At 51.4% G+C, this 22,429-nt stretch overlaps 1 protein-coding gene across 4 annotated transcripts in view; it reads right to left on the bottom strand.

The window, feature by feature from the left end:
* The window catches only part of DTX2 (deltex E3 ubiquitin ligase 2), a 39,083-nt gene extending 27,281 nt beyond the window's left edge, over nucleotides 1-11,802 (bottom strand). For 2 of the 4 annotated variants that reach the window (XM_075112869.1, XM_075112871.1), the window contains exons 1-3: nucleotides 11,723-11,802; nucleotides 6,371-6,759; nucleotides 1,066-1,654 (exon numbers count right to left, since the gene is read on the bottom strand). In XM_075112869.1, coding sequence (XP_074968970.1) covers nucleotides 1,066-1,654; nucleotides 6,371-6,677 — 896 coding nt within the window. In that variant the 5' untranslated portion in view covers nucleotides 6,678-6,759; nucleotides 11,723-11,802. Of the gene's footprint in view, nucleotides 1-1,065; nucleotides 1,655-6,370; nucleotides 6,760-11,173; nucleotides 11,446-11,722 lie in introns of those variants that run through there. The other 2 variants (XM_075112873.1, XM_075112870.1) reach the window with 2 other exon arrangements.
* Between the last annotated feature and the right edge of the window lie 10,627 nt (nucleotides 11,803-22,429).

Here is a 22,429-nt window from a genome sequence, read left to right as displayed (position 1 = left end):
AGGCTGGAGTGTTTAAGGGGTGGCAGCTCAAAGAAAAGAGGAAAGCTAGACCTCAGCCAGCACCGCAAGAACTGCCAGTGCTTCCTTCAAAGTAACTAGCTCCCTCCAGAGAGCCAGTGCCCTCCCTAGCACCCAGCCAGGAGGAGGTCACTGAAGAAAGATGAAGGCAAATGACATGGCAAACAATCCTCACAAGGTGAGGCCCAGCTGGATTTTAAATCACTTACAGTCCTCCTTGTGCTTCCAGTCCTCCAACATTGCAACAGTGAAGCCCCACAACACCTCAGCACATGCAAAATGAACCTCTTCTCTGATTATCCAGTGCCACCTCTGTACTGCATCAGCATTTAGCCTGACAAATAGCCCGGACACCACTCAACTGGCCTGCGTCACCCCACTAATTTCAGATAGAGAGGGATCAATATGGTTCAAGGTATCAAAGGAAGGGGGAAGTAAATTACTGATTTGGTTTCCTAAACATCTTCACAATGGATTTAAAAAATCCTTGGTCAAATCTATGTCCTAGGTTTGTTTTCTGCTTGTTCACCTTAAAAATGTCCAACATTGACTTCCTGATTTTGTCACAGAACTCATGAGGTCTCAGCCACAGGCAGCGAGTCCTGTAGTCCCTCCTTGAAGGGGAAGAGCTTTGAACACAGCAGTTTTCCACTCTGTTTACTGCATATTTCAAATCTGAGTGTTCACAAGTCCCCTTTTCATTCCCTCAGTCCCCCTCAAAGTTCTTTTTAAGTGTCACCAGAAATGCCACCAATCACCTTTGATCTCCTCAAACCTGCAGTATCTCAACCTGACTGCTTTCTCCAGTGGTTCAGGGAGACTAGCAGACAGGGATTAGATTTCAAGTGGGAGAAAAGAAGGGAAAAACAGGGCAGAAGCCTTCTCATCCACTGTACAGGACACAAAGGCACAAACACCTCCCTCAGCCTAGGGAGAGGACCCTTGGAAAGTCCTCTGGGACAGAGAGGCTCCTAGGTAACGAAGACGTGAGCACAGCAGGTCTCTCAGACACATGCACAGTATTTAGAGGTGAATTAGGGTCTGTACCTGACTCCGTTAGATGCAGGCAGTCCTGTGCTGGGGCCCCCACCTTGAGGCAAAGCCCAGGTGCTCTGTGCATTGAGTCTTGGCGTTGACCTCGCTCCAGACAAAGTCGGTTTGTTATAGGGCACGAAGCCAACATTGGAAGAACTTACTGACGCTGTCCTACTGGAAACCTGATGAGTAGCAGAAGAGTTGGGAAAGTTTATCATAGAGTGCCGGTAGCGCGTGGTGATGGGACCAGTCCCACCATTTAGCCAGCACTGCTGGCAGGAACAAGCCACCCCTGTGTGAATGGGAGCCGGGGGGGAGGCTGTCACTGGGTACGGGGCGTCCAAACGCCTCTGAACGCCGCGGCGAAACCTTGTGGTCTTGTTGGTCTGGACTTGAGCCACAAAGTCAACTTCATAGTTGTAGCCTAAGGGTCCAAGATCTACTCGCTGGTGGTTCGTGGCACGGGCTTGCTCCAGGAACACACAGACGTTCATCTCGTAGGGAGACCACCCGCCTTCATCGTTCTGCCACTCCCAGATGATGCCCTGTCCGGCGGCAGAGTCCCCGGGGAAGAGATGCCTGCGGACAGCCCGCATCGTCCCTGCGTGGGGAGGGGGGGGGAAATAAATAATTTTGTGAGTAGTCAGGGGGACCTGGTTTCAGGGACTTGTTTCTGTACAGATCTGCAGTGTCTACATTAGGGTGGCCTTCCTCACCTCTCCCTCGGCAGGGGCACTAACAGACTTTCTCTTCCTGACAGGGCTGGGTTTGCTCAAGCAGCTTAGAGAAACGCAATATCCCCAAGATCCCTGTCCCTCTGCCAAATCCGACTGCAGGTTGGCAACAGGTTCAGAAGCTGATGGGAGGAAGGGTGGGAAAGGAGGGAAGGAGAGAAGATGCAGAGACAGACACACCCAAGCACAAAGGCACAGTGATCACATATGCCTCCCTGACATTAAAATAAAAGTTAAAAAAAAAATCAGGCTGAGGCACAGATCTGGTTAAAAAAAACCAACTCCCACGGCCTTGACAACAGAGTAACTATAGAGACACGACACCAAGGGAAGTGCTTTGCAAAAGCGCTTAAGGGGCTAAACGCCCACTTTGCTACATGAGGGTCTGAGCAATTTTGCTCTTGGGGGAGTGGGTGAAGTCTCACAAAGGTGAGGATGAGGGCTTTGGAGAGGACAGACACGGCTAGCTTCTCCAGGCTCCTGACTGCTGGGAGATGTAGCAAGACTAGAGAGGAGAACACAAAGAAGTAATTTGGAAACTGGAGAGAGCAGCTGTTCAGACAAAGGAAGAGAAATGAAAGCAGACATGCTGCTCTTGCAAGGCTGCTCGACAGCAACAGCAGGAGCTCAAAACCCCCTGGAAGTCTGGCTCTCCAGTGTGACTTCACTCCTGGTTACTTTACTCCTTTCTTTACAAAAGAGAAAGCCTAATGAAAGGGAGGTAAGCCACCCAGCAAGACAGAAGCTCTGCAGCAGGGTCAAAACTGCTGCTGCTGGGAAAATCCTCAGCAGCACTCCACACTGAGAAAGAGGAGCAGGAAACGCCGTGGGGCAAGCAAGTCTAGGGATGCAGGCAGGTGGGAGTGAACAGGGATGCGGCAAGTCGTTACAACACAGGAGGAGTTCAGAGAAGAACAGCACCAAGAGGAAAAAAAACTAAAGCCTCCTAAGATGTCATGAGAGTTATGACACTATGGTCCCAGACCCCAGGTGAAAATGGGCACATGTACAACTCTCTGCACCTAAAGCCTGCAGAGAACTGCCCCAGGATACTGCAGCTCCTTTGGGGGCAGGCAATCCAAGCAAGCTTTGCACCCAGCAAGCACACTCTAAGAACGAGGGAGGACAGCCCATGTGGGACTCCACACTGCCAAAACCCAATCGCTACCTGCGTTCAGGCTCTGGCTGGCTGAATGCTGGCTCGAGTATCTCTACCTCATACTGTTGTCCTTTCTACCCCATAGTATTGGGATAGTGTGGAAACTACTAGGACTCGACTCAAACCGTAAGAGCATTGACTGCCTCCTCACTGCTAAAAATTCTGCTCGAAAGAATGAAAGTCACATCTCTGCTCCTGTTGCACTCCTGTGCTTCTTTGTAAATGGTGCTGGTGGTTTCTGCACAGCTCTTTGGTGGTCAGACCATAACAACACCCTGCGCTGGGGTGCAGGGAAGTCTCACGTGTCATTGCAGAAACTAAATCAGGAAAGGCAGATCTGAGCTCCAGAGCTGACATAAAGGCTGAGGCTCTCTCAAAGGCAGGGTGTGCCATACCAAGGAATAGCAGGACCCGTGTTTCAGCTGGGAAGCTGAAGGCGCTGGGGACTGGAATGGCTTGCCTCAGCCCATGCAGGGGATGAACAGCCAGAAAAGATCCAGCACTTGCTCCCAACCTCTGCTTCAGTGGCCAGAGCACCACCAATCGTCCTGCTTATTGCAGAGCAGGACTCTCCAGTGACACCATCCAACAGACATCATCTTATCAGCACAGCTAAAAAGCTACTAGCAGCCAGTGAAACACAGCAACCTCCCCCATAAGAACCAGGATTGAACACCAATACCTCAACCAAAAAGCCCAGGAATTCCCATAGGACAAGACCTTTTCCTGGCAGAACTCAGGGCAGAATGTGTCAGCAGAACTAAGCTGACCTTCCCCAGCCAGGAATCAACACATTACATGGGAAAGCAGGTGAAACAGCCAAAAGCAAACTCTAGCAATGACTGCTCCCATCCAACAAACAAGTCCTGCCAAATTTTAGAAACACACAGCCTATGGCCTCAAGAGGTGAGCAACATCACGAAAGACCGGAGCAGGAGGACTTGGGATGAGACTGGGCTGGAAGTGAGATGGTGAACTACATTTAGAGGTGAGTGCAGGGAACCTGCTCCCCAGAGAAAGGGGACTACCATGGGTAAAGCAAGGTGTCAGAAAGCCCAGCGGGACACATCTCAGAGGATATTAGCAAGGCTGCCCCTGCTCCATTGGCAAGCCAGAGGTTAAAAGCAGCACAGAGAGGACTTGAGGAATTTGTAAGCAACCTGTATTTTTAACATGCCAAAACAGCAGCAGGGAGAAAAGCTTTTAGGAGTCAATAACAAGACCAAAGCCATGCACTTGGAAAACATCCCCCTTCCCCCTCGCTGGCAGGAAAACTGGCATTCCTCTCCAGGGTGGGCAAACAGCTGTAGTGAGAGGACAACTCCTGCTGCTCCCTTGCATTCACTCCCAGCTAATCTGCCTCGACCAGCAGCTGAAGCCCGCAACTAATCCTGCCCTCAAGATGCCCCTGCACAGCTGTCATTCCCCATTGGTCGGGATGCTGGTCCCATTAACATTGGCTTCCTGTTATTCTCTCTGGCTTCCTTTGAAGAGCCCATTTGTCTGTCTAATAGCTAATGAGCAGAATACAACAGCCTATTTTTTGCTCTGTTTAAAGATTTTTCACGGGGATGTTTCCTGCAGAGATTCTTTTCTCCAACACATGACAAAGGTCAACTGGCTCCTCACTCAGAGAGGTTCACATTTAAGGCAGAGCCCCACAGAGAGAAAAAGCTTTGCTTAGAACTGGGCCACTGAAAGGGGAGATGAGAGTGTTTCCAATATTCACATTGCAGAGCACACAGGCACTTGTGGAGGGAGGCTCACAGACCTGGCCATGCTGATGAGCATCCCTCTAAATCGGTGGAAAATACTGCAGAAGATCTGTGAAGTGGAATCAGCCTTTTTGTTATTAATGACTCAGTCACAGATCTCATCCCAGGGAAGATGAGATCACATCAGCCAACATAATTTCTAAAATTGTATTGGGCTGTCCCCCAGAGATAACCAGCTCCAAATCATCCTGTGATGGCCAATATTTGCTAGGTGTTTTGAGATCTTTCACAAGGGTCTAAAGAGATATAAGACCTTTGTGGAGAGACAGCTCCACTTGTGGAGAAGGATGTCCCACTCATACTGGGACACATCCCACAGCCACTCCGCTCACCCTCGCCAAACTGGGCCATTTCCTGACAATGCTCAGCTTGGGCTGCTGCCCATGTGTTGGAGCACTGGCTGAAAGGACAAGAGTCTGGAAGGTTCCTTCCCAGGTTTGGTGTGAAGAAAACAAGAAAAAAACCAGCTGCTGGTGCCAGCTCCGGTAGTCCATGCTGTATTGCTCGAAGCCACAGCCTCAGCAAGGCTTCCAGATGCTCAAATAGACCATGCTGAGCCAGCCCTGCTGAGGCATCCAGCTAAGAAAGCTCCTCACCCAGGACACCCCTAACAAAAACTAATCCTAAGGTCACCAATTCAGAATGAAAACAAGGATGCAGCTGTGATGACCGCTCACATTTTCTCTAACCACTTCCCTTTCCGATAGGAATTGCCCAATTGTGCAGTTGATTCAAGATATTGCTCACTTACTGTTTCAATTGGCAAGAAACCACAGCATTGCCCATCTCTAAAGCTTGGGGTGATGGGAAAAAGGTTGACAATGGGGAAACCAACGCATGGAGAATTTCCCAAAGCAGCCATTCATTCGAGGTGGGTAATTTGGGATCTCCCTGGATTTTTCAGAGATGAAGAGCATGCATTCCACTCCTGCCCTCTAAGCTACAGCTGCTCAGCACATCTGGAGCAATAGAGGGTAGGAGTCATCTCAGTAAATTCTGAGCTGCTAGCCTCAGTGACCCCAAGACAGATGAGATGAGAATGACAATTAGGTCTCAATCCTGCTTATTAAGACCAGCCCACCCTTCCTCCCTGGGAGGAAGCAAGCCAGCCTCACATAGTGCAAGAGCAGGGAATATTTTCCTGCAGCATTACAGCGTTCTGTGGGGGCTGCAGGCTTTCGCAAAGCAGCTTGCGCAGGGCAGCATGCCAAGGTAAAGCAGCTGGCACTCCAGTTGCAGAGGGAACAAGGGATTCAAACGAGAGGGTTTGAATCGTAAAAAGACCTTTTTATGCAAGTGGTTTTGAATGGATGTGGGTGGGGGCAGGAAGAAAGTTTGCAGCTCCAAGGGCTCTGGCTCACAAGATCTGAGCTCCGGAGGTCCCAGGATGAGGTTGCTTAACAGATCATCACCACCTGCCTGCACCCAGCCCCGCAAATTCACGCCAGCCAACACTGATTTGCTCACATGCTAATATGCTGGGCAGCAGTCAGCCTCAGGAGAGAAGCAGACACGCCACACGTCAAAGAACTGCCCAGCAGCGACAGCAGAGCTTTGTAGGGCTCTCCTGTGCAGAACAAGGTCCCTGTTATCTCCAAGCACACAAGAAGCTCATCAAAACCCCAGGTCGGGCGGGGAAGCTCCCTTACCTGTATCCTGCCGGAACTGCGTCAGACTTGGAATGTCGATGACATAGGGGGCCAGGACAGGATCCGCGTGTCCCAAAGGGATGCTGCTGACAAGCCCCGACCCCAAACGCCGGCCCTTCTGCTGAGAGGCTTGAAAAACCTGTTCAATGTAGCTGCAGACATTCCCTCGGTATGGCCTCCACCTGCCAAATTCATCCTGCCATTCCCACACCGCCACCGCTGTGGAGTTGCTGCTGTGCCCTGGGGCAGAACTGGGGAGTCCGGATGGCCCGGCTGAACTGCTTCCTGCTCCCTGAGCTGCTGCCATGGTCCTCCCTGAGGTTTAGGCACACCGCGATTGGAAGTGGCAGCTGTGCGGGCTGGGTTTACACCATTTCCTTCTGGGGGACCTGCAGCAAGAAACAAAGAAAGTACATGGAGCTGAGAATGATGCCCCAAATCCACCCCACCCTGAATCCATACCACACAAGCCATTTAAGAGAGGGAAAGAAGTTCGGCCTTTCACAGAAGATTCTCTGTAGGGGACTACAGAGAAGTGGATCGGCCTCAAAACCCTCCAGTCAAGGGCAAATGAGGTACCACCACCCACTCTCTGCCAATGCTAGCAATTTTTCTTGCTAATTTAGAGCAAAAACTCTTCAGAAAGACTCAGCTCCTTATGGTTTGTTGCCCCAGACACCACCAGTCACTGCAGACCTGTACAAAACCAGCCCAGAGCTGCTGCTGATCTGCGCTGGGCAGAGTTCAGTTGCTCACTAGCCAGGAGCATGCCAAGGCAAGTGGCCACTCTGCATGCCTCCCATTCCGTGCTCAGCACCGGTCCTGGAAGCATTATGCTCTGATCACCCCAATGTGAGCTACCAGCTTGTGATCAGGAGCTCTCTGAGCACCTGTGCACACAAATGATTTGGTTACACAAGCAGTTCGCAAACTCTTCTCACTAATCTGAGCTCCAGGGCTACATTAGCTCCATCCAGGCTTCTGATCACTCAATTTTGATCCAGGATCAGTCTCTTGACTCCTTCTGTACAGCGTTATACATGCATACACAGCCAGAAGACAATCCTTTATGCACAGTCTGCAAATCGCAGTAATACATTGAGTGTGATCTGAGCGAAGAATGGATGGCAGTGAGTACAGAAGCACCAGGAAGAACACAGGGCCTAACAAATAGCCTGCGCTGTGGGCAGTGATTTAGCAAGATCTCAGCATACCTAGCTGCAGCTCCTCAGGTTGGAAAACAAGGAACATCTTGAAACAAAGGACAATCTGCATCAGCGAAGACTCAAGCCAGAGACTTGAGCCATTAAGAGATGGTTTGGGGAAGAACAGAGAATGGGGTAGGAGCCTTAAGACATCCAGATAAAGACACAAAGGGCAGTGAGTAAATCCTAACCGCTCACAGAGAAGGGACAGGAAGCAGAAACAAAAGATCATCATCACTCTTACGTAAAAAAGCAGACCCAAAGCCATGACATGGTGGCCAAGTTGTCCAAGAGACACCATAGGTCTGATACTTGGCATTCCTTGTCTGCTGTGGCATCGCAAGGAATCCTGTCCAGACCATCTGGACACGTGTCTTGATGCCTGAATGCCAGACAGACCACATGGGAGATCCCCATGTTGGTGCTCATGAACAGGTGGGTATGACTGTGAATGAGCAAAATTCATTTTGTTTTAAAATAAAGTTGCCTTCTCCCTCCTAAGGTCTCATGTCATGGATTGCTCGCTTAACTCCCAGCAGTCAGCAGGGAGCTATGAGCTTCCTTCCCATCAAATGGAAAAGTTCAGGTCTCCCAAGAGGCAGAGAAGCAGTGGGTGGCTTCCACCGGAGGATGCCATCTGCGCAAAGAATGACATCCCTGCTGGATGGGGAAGATCCCACGCTCCGTGGAGCGTCCCATCATCATGCTTGTGTGGCTTGCTAGCTTAAAAAAGAAATAGAAGAAGAGTGAGCAAAGTACAGACACGCCCACATGTCTGCATTTATAAGACGAAAGCAACACTTTCTCCAGGAATTCATTGTAAATTCGTTGATGAGCTGCTCTGAGATTCTTACAGGACACCCCCAGCTCGACTGGTGTTGGTGACAAACCGCTCTAGATCACCAACAGAAGACCCCTGGTCTCTGCAACTGAACTTTTCCATGTAACTCATTCTCCCCTAATGCACCAAGGATGGTTATTTTACTGCTCAGAACAGCAAATTCATACTTGAAGTATCAAACTCAACAGCTGCCTCTGCCAGCTTTTTTATGGCAGGTTTCACACCAAAACATCTCCTCCTTGGGGACCACCAGCATGTCCATGCTCACCTTGGACCAGGGTGAGCCAAAGCAGGGCTGCAGGCTTTTCTGTCCTACCGACCTGCATCAGGTGCTCTGAATCCCGAACAGAGAACCAACACCATTTTTTCTCCCAAAGTTGTTGTTACTAAATATACATCTGTGCATCCTACAGCCACATGCAGAGCAGGAGAGCAGAGGGAAGCTGTCTGGAGGGGGTCTGCGATTCATTTTCCTTCCTTTTTGAAACACAGCAGCAGGAAATGGAAAAAAAGAGGGTATCCCAGCAGAAAATCTGCTTCCTTCATGTACTGCCTCATGCTCACTGGGACACTGGCAGAGAAGAGCTGGGTGACACAAGCCTATTGCTCTCCCCTCAGAAGGCAGCGATGCTTTGAATCCCGGGCGACACGTGCTGACCAGCTCCCCCACACAAGCAAAGGTACCCACGTGCTCCAATATTCACTTCCCCATCAGTATGGAAAAATATTTCCTGTGCTGGGACTGCTGGTCCAAAGCAGGAGCAAGGGGTGTATTTCAGCCTCCTGCCAGTTCTTGCTGCTTAACACTGTTCGAGCCAGCAGCTGTTTGCATGGATTGGGAAGCAAGGAATGCGGGAGAGCTTCAATAAGCCAAAATTACACGAGTCCCTGAGCTAAGGCAAGCAAGAGAAATAAAAGGCCTGAAATTGCAGTTCCTTTCCTCTCTCTGTGAATTCAGCAGCATACAAATATTAAAAGCTGAGAAATTCAATACCAGAGCTGCTCGTGTGGTTTTCAGCCTACCCCCTTGGGCTGCCATGTGCGTTACACCAAGGCAGAGAGGGTTTGGGGTAGGCAGCTAACAGCTGTATGGAGATGGCTGGCTGTGGCCTGGGATACGTTACACCTCTCACTGTACCAGCACTGCGTTTTGGATGCCAGCAGCAGCAGTTCAGCTGCACCAGCTCCTTCACAGTGGCTCTGTCCCGGGAAGATTGGCAGCCCACACAGAGCAGCTACACATCCTTGCTAAAATCCCATGGACTGTAACTCTTCACCCTGAGCTTTAAAAATGCCTTGAAAAGCTAAAAGTCATACCAACCCTAAAAGCTATGTTTATTCAGCAAACAGGCCTGGCTCCAATTAGAAATCCTATGTGCCACCCTGCCCCAAATGAAAACAAAAGCACAACTACTTGAAATGCAAACTTAAATATACTGGCCAACTGCCTTCCACCTAGGAAGTAATTTGTATCTTGGGCTCAGATCTTAAATTTAAATTTGTTTGGTTGGATCTTTATGCCTCAGCACAACCTCTGAAATGTTTGCCCACATGGCTTTAATCGGGGACTTGGACAGGAAAAGAACTGGGTGCACTGTGGCTGTGTTTCCCAGCAGATTCGCTCCTTGTTCCTCAAGCTCCAGCAAGTGGTGGTGAGAAAGCTGGGGAGGGGCAGGTGGGAATTAAAGCATTTGAAAGACATGTTTAACTCTCAAACCTGTTCTACTTCCAGAAAGCAGAATTTTCTTTCATTTTAAATACAGGATCTTAAAATTCATGGGTCTGAGATGATTTCTAAAAATGCCAAGTCCCTTTTTAAGTTTCTGAACTGAAATTGCCAGTGCTGATAAAAGTTTAAAAGATACGCTAGCTTCTACCTGGTAAAGAAAAGGCCTCAGGAGCCCTTGAGCTGGACTGCGCTAAAAAGAAATTTTTTAGAAATCACCAGATTGGTAAAACAGAGAATGCTCAGGAAAGAGGGTGCCCAGGAGGTGTTGTTAAGCGCCACTAACACCATGAGAGATGGGACTGGAAAGGCTACAAAGAGCCCATGGGAAAAGATTACACATGGGTTAGAAGAGCACATAAAGCACAGGGAGGCAGCAGGGGTGTAATAAGCCCGTGACCCTGTGCAGGGTGCACAACCAGAGCAGGATTAAAGGAGCCCTTTGCGACCCTGACCCCAAACCACCCTGCCAGGGCCCCCCACATCATCTGCTCTGCACTTCTAACTGTGAGATAACTCACACCTAAGCACATCCTTCCGTGCACCCAGCACCGACCAGCACACAGCTAGCAGCAACCAAGGGTAATCCTAGAGCAAGGCGGCAGAGGAGAGATCAAATTAATAACCCCAGCTGTGCAGATCGATCTGCCCTCTACACAGCCCAGCCCTCTTCCAGCCTTTCCCAACCCTCACGGCACAGGGTGGCTGGATTAACAGCCAAAAGAAGAGAAGAAATAAAACCCGACCGCTCCAAACCTGGACTCCTTCCATTCAAAATAAGCTTCAAGAGAGCTCCCTTTGGAGGGGAAAATAAGGACCGCAACTGAAGCAGAACAAAGCGTTTGCCTATCAGCTAGGCAGAGGGCTTATTTCAGGCACAAATGAAGAGGAAAGCTGAGGCAGGGAGAAGAGGGCAGGTACACCTGAACACAGGATCACGCCAAGCCCGGCATCCCGCTCGCTCGCTCCTTCTGGGCACCGAAGCCGGCTATTTATTTGCGGGGAAACTGTCTGCTTGTGGGGGTGCAAACCTGGCAAGGTCCGGAGGGCTCCTCCAGCTTCCCGAGAGCTTCGGCTGGCCCAGGAGAGCTCTTTCCCTGCTTTTTGCCGGGAAGGGCAAGGCCGAACCTTGCGGAGGGGAGCCAGCGCCTACCGCAGGGCTCAGGCCGGCCCCGGCCGCTCTCGGCAGCCCCAACAGACCCACCGCGGCCAGCGCAGCCGCCTCCCGGCCTCCCCGCGACGCCCCCGCCTCAGACCCCCAGTTACTCCGGGGTCAGGCCCCTCGCGGGCCCGCCCCGCGCTCTGCAGGCGCGGGGGGGGGCTTTGTCCGGGCGGCACCGACCCCCGCCGGCGGCGAAGAAGGGGCCGGGCCTGCTGCGAGGGCAGCCGCGCCCGTGTCCCCCCGGGCCTGCAGGGGACGGCCCCGCACCGAGCGCGCCGGACTGGGCCCGGGGCGGCCGCCTCTCGGTGCCGGCCCCCGGCGGGGGGAGCGGGAGGACCCTCACAGACGGCGCGGCCCCCCCGCCCCACGGGGAAAGGGCTGCCGGCCCCGCCCGCCCCCTGCCCGCCGCGCCCCTCACCCCGAATCCCGGCGGCGGCTGGTGCGGGGCTGCCGCGTCCCGGCCCGCGGCGGCGGGAGGCACTGCGCATGCGCCCGCGCGGCTGCCTGGGGCATGTAGTGCGGGGGGCGGGGCGCGGCGGGGCGGGGCGAGAGCGCGTGCGATTGGGCATGCGTGCGAGTGTCCTGTGGCGCTGAGTGTACGATACTGGGGGTTGGTGACTTCGGGTGCGTGATACTGCGCGTGCGTGAGTCTGGGTGTGAGCGCGCGTGCGTAACGGTGCTTGGGTGAGGCTGAGCGCGAGCGTGTGTTAGTGCACGTGCGTGAGTGTGATGCTGCGCGTGAGAGCCGCTGCGTGTGTGCGAGCGTGAGCATCTGTGCGTGTGTAACAGGGGTTGTGTGAGATGCTGAGCGCATGTGTGATACTGTGAGTGCGTGTGCGTGCGGGCGCGATACTGGGCGTGTGACACTGTGTGCGAGCGTGACACCGTGTGAGCGCATGTGTGTGCGCATGTGATACTGGGTGTGCGTGAGTGTGGTGCTGTGAGTGAGGGCTGCTGGGTGTGCGTGAGTGTGAGCACATGTGCATATTGTACTCTGTGTGTGTGATACTCTTGAGTGTGTGCTGCCACGTGTGCAAGGTACTGTGTGCGTGTGATACCCTGTGTGTGGGATCCTGTGTATGATACTGCGCGTGCATGATTCTCTGTGTGTGTGTGTGTGTGTATGAGGTGCTGTATGTGTGTGACTGTGTGTGCTGAAGAGTGTGCAGGCGTGTGTGAGAGGCTGTGTGCTTGTGTGTGAGAGGCTGTGTGCTTATGTGTGAGAGCAGAAGCGTGTGTGAGACGGGGAGGGGGTGCATGTGAACCCCGTGAGCACGCCCCCGCCTCCCCCTGGAGCTGGGGGCAGAGCGGGGCCGGCTGTGCCCCTTGCACACCAAGTGTGCCCCCCACACACCGATTGTGCCCCCGTGCGCCTCCCCATGCCCAGGGTGGGGTGGGTCAGAGCCGCTTTGCTCGGTGACACTGCGGGGACAGCATCACCCCTTGTCAGACGGACAGACAGACACCCCCGCCCTGGGTAGTCCCGGTGCCATGGGGCCCGTCACCCCACGCCCTCGGGGGGACGCGTGGGTGCCCGTCACTCCTGTGTTGCCCTTCAAATCCTTAAACCCATGGTAGCCCCCCGGGCCCTGGGCTGGAGGAGAAGCCTGGCTGCACAGGCAGTGCCCGGCAGCTGCCAGCCTGCCTGCGGGCGGTAGAGGCAGGGCTGGGAAAGCTGCGGAAAAAGAATCACCTGCTGGATTAAAGGACTTTAAAAACATATTTTTACTATAAAGGTGAGCAACAAAGATTTCTGGCTTTAAAAGGTCTGACAACAGGGAGAAGTGCAGGGAGGTTTTCATTTCTCTGCCAAAAATCCTGGAGCAACCTGAAGCACACACTGCAGCAATGACGTAGGGTTAGAAGGAAAGAGCAGGAGCTAACATGGCCTTGCATTTCCTTGTTTCTGCAGCTTTGAAGATCTTTGTAACAAAAGGTAACAAAATCTTTTTTTTTTTTTCCTCACACCCAATGAGGGAGAGGTGTTGGTGCTGGTTCTCAGTGACAGATACCCAGCCCCTGCTCTCCTCCATGCCCTGAACGGCTCTGATACCGCTCTGTTCCTGCTTTGGGTTTCTTCTGTCTTGCACTGCTCCTCTGCTGGGACTTTTGCACGGAGCGAGGCAGAGCAGAGCGGGGAGCAGCAAGTGTCCCCCTCTGGAGCAGAGTATGGGCCATGGGTTTCCCAGAACAGGTGGCACTGGGGTCTTCTCCTGCCACTGGTTCTGCAATATCTTGGGTCCAGGATACAGAATTTGCTCCTGTACAGAAACATTAGACATATGTGTGGTCCCAGTGACATTACCTCTATCCCTGCGGTTCACCAGAGCCTGTGACACCTACATCTCGTTAGAGGTGAGGCCTCTAACAAAGCTTAATGCTTCTGGACATCGTCTGTGGGAGCTGCTTTCTAGACACTTACTCATCCTGTTGAAGGTAGCGTGTGACTCCTGGGGAAGCTGTGGCCGCCTGGAGCCCGATTCAGCAGGGGACTGATCAGCTGCTCAGCTACGGCCTTGAGGAGAGTCATTTTCGGTTTCATTTACATTCATGTAAATCAGAAACAACTCCCAGGAGATTACTGCCGTATTCGTTGTTTGAGCACGGGATGAGGATCATTAAATATAATGCATGCGTGCAGCAGATAACTCTGACAATAGACAACTGCTTCCTTCCAGCTGCCTCCTTCACCTCGATCAGACCTCTTGCAAAGTGTGTTTATTTAGAGATTACATTAATTCTGGAACACCTTGCAGATAGGTGGATTGTTTCTTAATACAGTGTTAGAGGGAGGTCAGACCTCACCTGGGTTTCTCCCTCGATGGGAGCTTCAGCAGCAGAAGTCAAAACCACCACCAGATATTTCAAAATCAGGAAGCATTCACCAGTCCTTACCAAATGACTTTAAACTTCCCCGGACTTTACACCCAGCAGCACCGATTCACCTGTGATGTGCCGTGATACACCTGCTCAAGAGGTGCTCCAAAAGGCTTGTAATAATAAAGTATATTATTCTTGGAATCAATAATTATAGCAAAAATACCATATAGAACCACCATACACCACAGGCATGGAGGGGTATTATAAAACTCTGCTTCCTGGGCTAAAAACACGGGACTCATCTTTACAGAGCTTATATAGAGTCAGTCTTCTGCTTACAGAAAATGTATAGTGCCGAGCACATAACCATTGCAGCTGGGTAAAAAACCTCCGGAGCTGTATCTCCCTGCAGTTCAGCCTTGTATGCAAATGTCCATGGATTTATCTGTTCCAGGACGGATGAGACTGTCACATACTCGAGTTCAAAATACTCACAAAGTACTAATAATTGCCAAATGTGATTGATAGCCTGCCTGTAATGTGTGCGTTTAAGCAATAAGTTTCACATTTACGACTTGGGTGCTTAGAATTCCTGTCTCCTGCGGCTGTAATAAGGAACCGAAGAGCAATGTGAAGATTTTTTTCCTTTCTACCTCGATACACACAAGCCTGAAAAATAGATAGGTATGCTTTATAAAGCAGTGATGGGTGCAGATTTCGATCTGTGTGGTTGTACAGGTGGACAGGCATTAAATATCCTCTGATTCTAAACAGGAAAAGGTTTCAGAGAGAATTGAGGATGGTGAAGAATAGATTATATCGAGCCTGGCAGAGCTACATAGCACGGCTGGAAGATGAAGACATGCTGCAAGTGAGGACCAAGGACTCCTGGCTGATGAGGAAAGCTGGGCAAGGGCTTTGGATGATGCTACAGGGTCTGAAGGGCGTTTCAGGTAAGGGCTGCAGGGTGTCTACAGGGTTGTGGAAGAGCAGAGGTGCACTCGGTGTAGTTACCAGGAGAAGGGAAGAGCTGTACGACAGGGATAAACCATCCAGGTGGTGGCTGACTGTGGGAAGAATCTAGAAGTGCATTGCATTTATTTTCTTTTTATAGTTATATTTTATTATTTATTTTTGAGCAGGGATTGATGAACTGATCTGGTAGGACTTTTTGCATCAGGGTACATGGAAGGCTCTGCAAGGCACGGTAGATGGCTAAGGTATTTAATCTCAGGAATACAGGCGCTTTGCTGGGCCTCACTCATCCTCTTCTCATGCCTGTCCCTCATTTGTCCAAGCCACAGCTCTATGCCATGATGGTCCAACACCCTGCAAGGGGTTAGCAGAGCTGAGGCACCACATACAACGTGAATCCTGAGCCTGATGAACAGCCGAGCCCACCAGACCCTGCTGCACAAATTCCTTCAACTATTTTGTGTGAGGACGGCTGCAAAGATGCTCAATGCTTTCTGAGCTTGAAAGGTGAATCTCAGTGTCCAGCTCTCCCTACAGACCCTGTTTACTATTTACAGGGATGCAGACCTCATAGTCCTCACTGCCTGCAAAAACATTTGGTATGATGCTTGATAGGATTTTTACTCTAATGATCCACAGAGTCTAACACAGTCATTTATGCTTTTCTTCAGCTGGATCCCTTATTTCCCACACTCACACACTGAAACAACCTTCTCTGCGTGCTCCCCAAATCAGTATGCAAGGCAGCGAGTCCTCCAACATGGGATCATCTTCTCTCTGAGCCATCCGCACACTGGGGTAACTAGCCAAATATTTGCCTTCTCCCTGTTTCTTGCCTTGCAGCGAGGCTGGAAGGCTGTCGAACTGATTTCCCCATGGCTGCTCCATCTCATGTTTTTGACTCAAGGTCCTACACTAGTGTATATAAAACCTGATGCTTGAGGCTCTGTTAAATTGCCAGGGTTAGCCTCATGCTCTGGGGGATACCCTGGCCACTTAGAAAACTGTCTGTCCAAGCTATGCTGGGATTGCTGCAGAACTCTGAATTCACAGCCCACTTGATTTCAGATTAATTTCGCTGAGCAGACAAACCCAAAGTGTCAGGAATTAGGAAGAAATTCCTCTGCAGGCAGAGCATAATAGGTGAAATCTCATTTCATTTTCCTCTGCAGCAGCTGCTCCTGGTCCCTGCCAGGGACCAATTAGACAAAGCAGAGATGGGATCTGCTATGGCCATCCCGCTCTTACCGGGTGACCTTGCTCTTTGACACCTGTACTTTGGCTGCTGAAGGGGACATGTCCCTGGTCCCTTGCTGGTGGTGGGAGATGCTCTGTGAACTCTGCTAACCTCCCTGTGCCCCACTGCCTGCCTTCTCCAGGGAAATCATGGAATCATGAATGGTTTGCTTTGGAAGGGACCTTTGAAGACCATCTAGTCCAATCCCCAGTCACAGGCAGGGACATCTTCCACCAGGTCAGGTTGCTCAAGCCCCATCCAACCTGACCTTGAACATTTCAAATGATGGGTCATCCACAGCTTCCCTGGACAACCCATTCCCATGTCTCACCACCCTTATTGTAAAATATTTCTTCCTTATGTCCACTCTAAATTCATACTCTCAGTTTAAAACCCTTGCCACTTGTACTGTCACTACAGACCCTGGTAAAAAGCCTCTTTCCATCCCTGCCTTTGCAAAATCCAGCCAAGAAACCACCGATGCCGAGTCCTCTGGGTCGTGTGCTCATCTCGCCTGCCCTGGCTGTCCTCGCCTCGCCGTTAGTGCTAGTTACAGACCGCACTCTCCCTGCTCTGCCTTATTCCCGCTTTGCCCATTGTTCACCCCCCGGGAGCAGGCAGGTCTCTGGGGCGGGCGTCTGCGGAGCTTTGCTCTCTGCCCAAACCCAACCCCTCTCTCAGCTGCCTCAAGCGTTTCTTTCTGAAAATGCGTGCCACCTAGTGCACACTCAGCCGTGTGGCAGCCGAAACTGTGATCCATCCCTCCGGAGGTCCTTCAGGTCGCCCCTGAAGCTGGAAGTTTTCTGGATCAGCCTGGAAGGAGCGTCAGGCTTGGACACGACATCTCCATCCCACACTGGTTCCTGCACTGGCAGGCAGTGACGTCCACCCCGTCTGCCTCCGCAGTCTGTCTGTCCCATGCAGGGCACCACTTCTCGAACACACGCTTTGGCACGGTTCGAGCTAGCTGGCCTTTACTTAAAAGTGCTTAAGCTGAGGCTGCAGCAGTCCCACCTAACACCAGTAATGCTTCAGCAGAAGCAGGCTGCCTGTATTCCCCGGTGCTGGCAGATGCAGGCAGAGAAGCCACTGAGTGCTAGTCCCAAAGGACACATCATAGATAAGCAGCTGTTATCCTGTCAGATCCCACTGCCAGGAGCCCAGTGTAGGGTGAGGTTTCACCCCACAGAGGTAATGTCATGAGAGGGGACACAGGAAAGGGAGGGAGTTACAGGTGTAGCCCAAAGTTAATGGTCCACAGCGAGTGCCTTTGCTGTGACCAACCGAAGGGACCCAGCTCCTTGTTTCCCATCCCCTTTTCCACCCTATGGTCCATGCCTGCTCCTCCGCAGCTCTGGATGCCGGTCGTAGTCCACGGCACAGACCGGCTGGCCCTCGCAGAGCCGCCTGTCAGCGCTGTGTCCTTGGGCTGCTCTTTCTCACCTGGCTGGGTGGTTTCTGCAGCACATTGGTCAGGAAGCAGATTACGAGGAAGAACAAAGGTGATTTTGTCCAGGGAGGGGATGGGTACCTCTCCCTGAGCTCCAGCTTGCCGTAGCCAACAGCAATGCTGAGCCTCTCTGGGGGCTGCAGCTGCCCTCTTCACAGCCCTGCCCTTCCTTTGGCACTTACCAGCTGCCATAAAATACATTAAAAGTAGCACTTGGGTTACCAAATAGCATCGAGGTGTGCTAGGACCACAGCTCCAGCTGCATCGAGGCAGGGCTTGATGCCAGGACAGGGGAACCAAAATGTTCTCATACTGCACTTAAGTCTTTTCCTTCTCCTAAGGCTGCTGGACACTGGCTGGTTTGGGGTGTGAGAGCTCCTCTCCTGGGACCCCATGTTGCAGGGTCCCATCCACTGTCCATTCCCTGGAGCGGCAGGAGGAGCAGAGGAAGGCATGGAAGGAGGGGAGGCTCCATCCCACTGCAGGCACAGCATCCTTCATGCTCCCTAGAACGCAGGCAGCAGTGAGAAGGAAACCCGTAAATACCTGGCGATTTAGTTCAGCAATCAGCAGGGGAAACCTGTCATTTGTTATAAGCTGGCTAATGGATCACAACAGCAACTGGTGTCTTGAGGAACAGCTCAGCCCTGTCCTTTCCTCCTGTCAGCAAAAAGATGTCTTTTGTTTTAGCTTGTGGCTTTTTTATATTGCAGCAGGCTCTTCTTTTAACTCACCAATGTATTTCCTGACAATGATGTAGCACGTACAAATGGGTTTCTCTCTCCTATCTGCATTTGCCCAGCTAATTGAAAAGGGAAGCCTTTTTTTTTTTTTTCCCCCTCCTTTTTCTGGAGGCTCTGTATTTTCTGCAGATTTGTGAGCCACTATTTTTACCCAGCTTCCACCCATGACTGAGCTGCTTCCATAAAAGAGATTTGGTGACAAGTGCTGTAGGTGCCATCCACCCCGCTGCCGTAGGAAGCTGTGGCAGATGCTGCTCATGGCACGTTTCAGATGCTGAGTGGACATAGGCATGGCCCTGCTCAGCCCTGGCCCCTCCAGAAGCTCCCATGAGCATCATGGATGTCGCTGAGTGACTGGGCAGCAGAACCATCACGAAGGACAAAAAGAGCTTTTTTTTCCTGGCAAACAAGAGAACAGCCCTGCTGCCCCGTGGAATTTTATAATTAGCCTTTCTTACGTTGTGGCTGTGCCTTAAATAAGGCTGGCTGTGTTTTCTCTTCCTTGGAGCAGTGTAAGCCCGTAGCCTGATACTGCCAAGCCATCCAAAGAACATGCAGTAACAATGTAGACATGGAAAACGTCTGAGGTGCTGCTCAAATGGCCCGAGAAATCATGGACAGGGTGGAGAGCATCTTGGGGCTGCTGACCTTATCCCTGCATGTTTGCATTTAGGGAGGCTTATGTTCCTGGTGTTCAAAGTCTGGATGCAGATCGATGCTGAAGTTGATGATTTCCAGCCCCTGGGCCCTGGCAGCTAGCCAGGACAGCAGAGAGTTTGTCAAAGTTTAGGCAAAACAGACTTAAAAGGCACCTTTGAAACTCTCATTTGCAAGCTGGCTAATTAGAACTTTGCTGCTACTGGGAAATAAAAAGTAAATGCCTAATTGCTAATTACTGAATCCCTACAAGAAAGTAATGGCAGATGGGTAACCATGCAGTTAGGGACAGTTGCAGCCAGAGCCTGCTTTGTACTGAGTTAAAACACGAAGCCCAGGTGGTTAAGGGCATTTAAGGGTCTAGGCTTTATGTAGGAGCAAAGGAGTGATCCAGCAGCAAGAGCAATGAGGCAACTGCTGCCTACCGTGAAGGAGAGGGCAGGAATCCTGTTGATCGTAAGATCAACTTATTCAAAGCCAAAAGCACTCCAGACTCCTAAAACTGTGGGGGACCTTAAGAATTCACAAGACTGGGAAATGCAGTACATTTGGGGGTCCTCTTTCCATTGTCTTCAAGGCTGCTGAGACCCAAGAGTCTCGCATTGTTAGGCTTTTATCTGCAATTATGGTTAAAATGGTTAAAAGGCTAGAATGGTTAAAAATGGTTAATCACACACTTCCTTTTAAAATAGAGATGCCCTGGTCAGGAGCTGAAGGAGGCAACATGAATGTGTAGCACACAAGGTGATGGAGGTGGATGGGAAACGTTTCCCATGAAGGGAAGACTGGGGAACAACACAAATCTTTTGATTTTTGAGAGTCTGGAGAAGATCTCCTTGAGTTCACCGTTGGAAAGAGGAGCCCAGCTGCCATGGATGCCTTTAGTACCAGCTGACCTGCTGTACCAGCCAGGGACCTGTGGCGATGCCCCAGCCCCAGGGTGTGAGCATCCTTCACTGGGGCTGAGATTGCTAGGAGGTGGCAGGTCTCTCATGTCCTCAGGAGAGCCGCCTTGGATGGCTGAGCAGGAAAAATCCTGAAAAAAAGCACTTCTGAAGGCAATTTCTTGCCCAGGAATAGTCAGGGAGGACCATGGTTTGCAGAAGGGGCAGGGCCCTGGCAAGTGGTCCCCCGGTCCCCTGGGCAGGGCAGGAAGCTTGAGACCATCCCCTCCTGCTGCAGCCCGGTGCTGGCTCAGGCATCGACAGAAATATTTCCAGCCAGGTGGTTATTGCTGGCTTCCTCTCCAGGTGGGCATTCAGAAAGCCAAGGAGGGAGGTAGGAAGGAGCTGAAAAGCCCAAATCCTCTGAAATAGCTTCTCCCTTCCCCTGAGGCGTAACCCAGGCTCTGCCAGCACCCAATTTAAGGATGTGTCCCAGCCTGCCTTCCTGAAACCTGAGCCATTCCCTCCCCGCCATGTCTCCTTAGAGGTCTTCCCCCTCTTCCTCCCTCTCTCCTTCTTCCTCTTCTTATTCCCTCTCCTTCTCCTCCTCCCTCTCTTTCTCCTTTGCTTTCGGGGTGGTCTGCCCCAGGATGGGATGCAGGGCTGCCGTCCTGCACTAGAGCTGTAACCCAGCTGACAGCAGCCACCTCCCGGCCCCAAAGGTGCAAAGAGATGACAGGCTGCAGCTGTTCAGTTGATGGATAAGATCCTTTTCCTCTTCTTTTTTTTTTTTTAATTTACTAAGCAAAGTCTCACCTAAAGAAAAATTCCTGCCTTTTCCCCATCACCTCTCTCCTGGGATAAGAGAGACTATTCATTTCAACAATATATTTTTTAAAAAATTTTAACTAATTAGCCAGCTTTTTTCTTTACTTCAAAAGAGAATATTTATTTCTTGGATTAAATATACCCATCTTTACACTGGAAGGAAAATACAGGTATGTGGATTTATGATGCTTTTTTTTAGGTCAGCGTGGTAATTACAAATAATGATCTGACGGGGTGGTGACGGCTGAAAGACTGCAATTTCTCATTAAGTTGTTTAAATAATTGAAAAATGGAAGAAGTGACAGATAGAGAGGAGGGGGGTCAATCTAGCCATGGCCAAGGGGGACCAAAGGGCCCAAAGGGGTCCAAAGGACCTGCGGGGCCTCATGTCCACATGGGAGGAGGGAGTTTTCGCTGAGGACAAAGAGCTGGCTGGGCACAATGTGTCTGCTGTGGTGTGTGTTATTTGGGGTAAAAGCAGGGACTTTCTGTGCCCTCCGTTAAAGCCATGCTCCTACCCTGTATCTGTTGCATCGGACGTGGTGGCCAGTGCTTGTGCAGTGTCGAGGCTGATACAGGGTACGCTGCTTCTTCCATCGGATGCATGGTTAGGGTTCATTTTACAAGGCACCTAATGCCTTGGAAGTCTTCAGTCTGAAGGCGCTTTCAGAAACCTACATTCAGCAACCTTCTAAAAGGGATGCCGTGCTCTGCTGTCACACCACAATGACTTAGAAGCAGTTTTGAATCTATAGGCATTCCCAAAGGGCCCCCAACCTCCTGAGTGCAAGGAAAGGGGATTCAGTTTGCTGCCAAACCCCAAGGATTTGGATGAGGACAGAGAAGCAGGTGCAAAAGCACAGAATGAGAAGCAAAGCCGGGTTCTACCTTTTTGGGGTCAGCCACAGCACAGCATTGCAGTGGTTAATGCCTGCTGCCACCCTGCCAGGTGCTGGCTCCTGCACAAAAGTGGCCCATGATGACAACGTCCCCGAGAGCAGGACATGATGCAGGGGCTTGGCCAGGGCAGGGCAGCAGAGGGGCCGTCTGTCAGCCCTGCCCCACCGGAGAGCGGGGAGGGCCAGCGGCACAAAAGACGACATTATTTTGTGCTGCAGGAGGGATGAATGGAGTATTGAGAAACATCACCTTAGGGACTAGATTGATTTTCATCCCCCGGCAGTGAGCCGTCTGTCTGCTGGCGGGTCTCCTCCTGGGGCTTGGTCAGCAGGAAATGAGTGGTGAGAGCAGGGAGGTGTAATGGGGCCGTACCCCATCCATGGTGGCTCCAACCTGCACCTCCAGCGCTGTGCTACCATCATCTCTTGCTGGGGCACACAAAAAGCTTTGGTCTACCATCACCTCTCGCTGCTGCAGGCAATGAAGCAAAAGGCTTGTTCTGGAGGCTTGGGAGCCCTCCCAACCTATGGTCTTGAGGGACCTTGGCTGGGTGGACATAGCACCGGCACATGGTCCCACCTGGGAGCTCTCCCCACCCCATGCCTCCATGTCATAAACCCAGGAATAACAA

Source organism: Phalacrocorax aristotelis, chromosome 18 (assembly GCF_949628215.1).
Source record: "Phalacrocorax aristotelis chromosome 18, bGulAri2.1, whole genome shotgun sequence".
In the NCBI taxonomy this organism is placed as follows: Eukaryota; Metazoa; Chordata; class Aves; order Suliformes; family Phalacrocoracidae; genus Phalacrocorax; species Phalacrocorax aristotelis.
The sequence above is the reverse complement of the archived record's forward strand: the minus strand, read 5'-3'. Positions and strand labels throughout refer to the sequence as shown.